Source organism: Crocodylus porosus, unplaced genomic scaffold, assembly GCF_001723895.1.
Source record: "Crocodylus porosus isolate Cpor-Errol unplaced genomic scaffold, CroPor_comp1, whole genome shotgun sequence".
Classification (NCBI taxonomy): Eukaryota; Metazoa; Chordata; order Crocodylia; family Crocodylidae; genus Crocodylus; species Crocodylus porosus.
In genome coordinates, this window is record NW_017728886.1 from 43,042,984 (window position 1) to 43,047,433 (window position 4,450).

Genomic DNA, 4,450 nt, shown 5'->3' on the forward strand with positions numbered 1-4,450 from the left:
CGCCGCGCCGGCGGTGCGCGCAGCGGGAGCTGCAGAGGGCCGAGCCCTCGGCGCGGAGCGCGCGGCCAGCCCGCCCTCGGGCACGCGGGGGCTCCGCACTGCGCGGGAAGAGAGACCGCGCGGTGGAGGGAGGCCCTTGTCGGCCGCTAGGAGGCTGAGTTGGCTCCTAGACGCCAGCTCCTGCCATTGGTCTCAGCAGCTGTCGAGCGTGGTTACTTACAGCCTCCCAGAACCGGCCTCCTGGCTACAGCACTGCACTGGGCTTCCCAGGATCCCACCTCCGGGGGTCACCCAGTCCAGCACAGACGCAGGATTTGTCCTGCCTAAAACAAGAGATCTTGATTCTGCTCCTTGCCTCTGCTATTGCCGACTACAGCTGGGTGACTTTAGGCATGCCATTTCCCCTTCCCTGCCTCAGTTTCCCCCTCCATGCAAGTCCTTTGTGAACGACTGAGCTCTTGTGAGCTGGACCTCACTTCATCAGGTGCAAGGTGCAAATCTACCTTGCCTTCTTGGGCTAACAAGGCTAACCACTTCTCTCTGAAGGACACTCTTAACGCAGAGGCTTTGGACCTTCTTGTCTCATTATGGATACGAATCCCATCAATTTGAGTGAAAAGAGGACAGGGCCTTACATTTAAAATGCTGAGTTGTATTTAGGTCCTGACCCTGTATTCACTTAAGCACCCATGAGATGTAAATGGGATTAATCATGTGACTAAAGTTACATAGGTGCTTAGTCTGCAGGTCCAGGAATTTAGCTCAGGAAATATTGAGGCCAGGGATGCATGTTAGCTTGTACAAAAGATCTTGTGATGTCATTAGCTCGATTACTGTTGGTATTATTACAGCTACACGCAATGGACCCAATAGGGTTTAGGCTCTATCTAAGCACCAAAACATCTCATCCCCACTTCAAAAATACTGAAGCATCTAAAATATATTTCTTAGGATGCACAGGAATGATTAATTTAGCAAGAAAAGAAATTAAATTAAAATACATTTTTATTAGAATTTAAGTCCATGGTTTTAAGCATGGTTTGAAGTCCAAGGCTTTTAGGGGAATGCATATTTGGGGGTCCTGCATGATGTAAAAACTGTTGTGCTTAATTTTTCTTTTCTCACTCTTTCATTTTATTATTTTTGTTAGTGAAATTTATCCTTAACAATATCACACATTTTTTCATACAAGTTTTATGCATGCATATAATTTATATCCCACGCACCTTTCAAAAGCAAAAGTGCTTATTTAAGTCTACTTGACTTAAATAGAATATAAAATTCCCTCCTCTATAGTATTGTGACATAACCTAGTGATGAAATTTCCTATTAAGTAATCCTCATTGGGGGAAAAAATCCAGAGATTCTGACCAAAGCATAACAGAATCTTCATCTTTTGGACTGAAATAAAATAGGGTCCTTATTCAAAGCAAAAACTTACTCAGACACTTGATTTTGATTTCTGTTTGTCCCACTTGAAATCAATGGGTCTGATAATGATGGGAAAGATAGGCATGTGTGTTAAGACTTGTAGCCCAAGTTGCTCTGTACAACAACTTACAGACAGTCATAACTTATGAGAAATTAGACCTTATTCTAATTAGAGGTTCTTTCTTATGGCCTAAGGTTTAACTGTTCATAGTCTATAGTCCATTAGAGCCTCTCCTAAGTGTTTCAGATCCTTTGGTTCTGTTGTCATGCTGGTATCCTGAGGAGCTGAGTAAAGAATGGAAAGGTAAATCCCCATATCTAGTACAAGACAAAGAACACCCAGTATGTCAAGTTCTCCCCTTTCCAGAGTCTGTCAGTCTGTCAGAGCTTCTTTCTGCTGACTGGGTAACTATCACTCTGCAGGCATTCAGGGGTATGTTGGGACTGAGGGGGAGGAGACAGGAAACATCTGTTCTATGTAGCACAGTGAAAAATTGCCACTGGTACAGACACAGACAATGGCATGGGTGAACTGAGTGGCCGGCCGGGGCCCAGACAGAAAGGGGGCTCAAAAATGGAAGGGGGGGGGAATTGTGGGAAAAAAAAGTCTTAGTATTGTGCATGTACAGGACTGGCAATGTTATCAATTGAGAACAAATTATTTAAAGACATCAGTGCCACAGATGTGATAAAGACCCTTGCAACAAAAGAATCATTGTCTCTGGTGAAGAGGGGCTTGATACTAAAAGTTCACCTGGGGCTGCCAGGAGTCTAGGTACCGCACTGCAATTGTATGTAGTATTATGTGGCCAAGGGAAAGAGAACTATGGAGACTGAAGCAGGAGGGATCCACAAAATCTGAGTTGTCCATGGATGTTCAAGTTACATTAGCTTGCAAATGGCACCCATGGCCTCAAACCATCACCCTCCCCCTGCCCCCTCCATGTTAGATAATACAGACCAAACATTTCTCCAGGTTTTTTCCTTTATTGTGGCTTTCTCAATGGGAAGGGAGTTAATAGCCCCATGTTAGCAGATAACAGATTACTTTGCTATGAATGTTTCATGCAAAATATTCGTTCATAACACAACTGGAATACCACTAAGGACAAGGTCAACGTGTTTTTCATAATTTATCAGATGTTTTACTAACTGCTGATTGTTCTAACCTCTGGTAACCTGTAGGGGAAATGTGTTTTCACATTTTTCTTTCATTCAACATGCCTGCTTGTTATTGTAGCACTATAGTATGATGATTTTTGTTATGACAAAGAGATTATTGAACTACATTTTTGGGGAAAAACGTGAAATGAGACTGACTTTGGAAACATAAAAAATGGGTTCAAATTTCACTGATCCTGCAAAACATGTCCACAAGTTCCACTGAGCTCAAGGGGAGTTTTTTGTGATCCTAATTTAATTAAATTAGCATGTTTTTATTTTGATTTTGAAATTAGTGGAGAATTTCTCTGCAGCAACTGCAATTCTAAGCCTTATATAATTTTATTAAAGACCGAGGTAGTCATACAGGAGTGTAATTGCTACTGAGTAATAAAAGCCTTAGATACATCTTTGAGATGCACTTTTTTTTTAAACAAGTACAATTTAGCTAAAATGTCAGTGATACCTGATTGGAGGGGCATAACTTCAGGCACTTTAAAGAAGTCTGATGGGGGTGGGGAATTGTCTGAGCACTCTCCCTCCCACTATACCTCCAACTCCTTGAAGAGTCCCAGTTATGCCACATCAGCAGGAAGGCTCTAGAGCTGGGAGAATGTGACACTGGGTGTTCTTTCTAAATATCTAACTTCTAAAAAGTGTCTCAAGTTTGGTACCCAAAGAGTGAGACCTTATTAGCCATTTTTTAAAATGATAGTCTTCTGTCTTCATGAGGAACACAGACTTGAGGAAGACACATCCTACATTTTTGGCTGGGTTGGAAGCAAAACAACCCATCTTACAGCACGGAGTTAGATAAAACAAACTTGATTTTAAAAATACTTTCAGTTTGAATATGTTTGGAGGTTATTCCAGCCATTTTTTTTAAACTTAAGGACTAATTCTCCAGCCATTTTGTGCCTGCCATGGAGCATTTTCATGATCAGATGCTTTATCTATAAGAGATACAGAATACTATTAAGTAAATGGTTGTCTTCTTATTTTAATGGGGAATACAACTGCCATTTATAAAGCAGAATCATCTCTGTTCTTTTCTTTAAGGTGTCTAAATGTTCTGAAGAGATCAAGAATTACATTGAAGAAAGATCTGGCGAAGATCCTCTGGTTAAGGGTATTCCTGAAGATAAGAATCCCTTTAAGGAGAAAGGAGGCTGTGTCATTGCATAAAATCTCTCCTGCAACTGGAACATGTAGTATTATCCCTTAGTTGAATGACTAGCTGTCCTCGGTTCCATCGGTCCTTGGATTTTTCTAAGAAAAAAAAAAGAAAAAACACATATAGAACGAGGCTCTTGTTACTCATTCTGTAGGACACAGCTGTATCTCACTACTTGATATGGCTTTGTCTGCTGAAGATCTTCCCTTGGAGGGGCCGGATCCTGAACGTTGTTCTAAAGGACATTCGCTTCTAGTGTCTGCTTAGCATGACATGTCTCGGCCGTTGTGTTTACTGAGTAGTTTCAATAAAAAACAACTTCTGCCTGGAAAGCCAAGCTTTGACTTATTCCACGCACACACAGACACACACACTGTGTTATCAAGTTACAAGAACATGCACATGCAATGCGTTATCAGGTTACACACATGACCAGGGATACACGTGCACGCACATGTGATACTGCATATGCCAGGCACACACACCATGAGTGATCAGGTCACACACACACACGATGCATGATCAGATTACACACACACGTGTGATCAGGTTGTGCGCACACACAATGTGTGATGTTACACACACCATACATGCACTATGTGTGATCAGGTTACACACACAAACACACTATGCATGATCAGATTCCACACATGCACACACATGTGATCAGATTCCACACGCACA

At 42.0% G+C, this 4,450-nt stretch overlaps 1 protein-coding gene across 1 annotated transcript in view; it reads left to right on the forward strand.

The window, feature by feature from the left end:
* LOC109308869 (guanine nucleotide-binding protein G(I)/G(S)/G(O) subunit gamma-11) overlaps positions 1–4,098 on the forward strand; it is a 4,898-nt gene extending 800 nt beyond the window's left edge. Inside the window, exon 3 of the mRNA XM_019533327.1 lies at positions 3,652–4,098. Within this exon, the coding sequence (XP_019388872.1) occupies positions 3,652–3,777 (126 nt within the window). The 3' untranslated portion in view covers positions 3,778–4,098. The remainder of the gene's footprint in view (positions 1–3,651) is intronic.
* Positions 4,099–4,450: the final 352 nt, after the last annotated feature.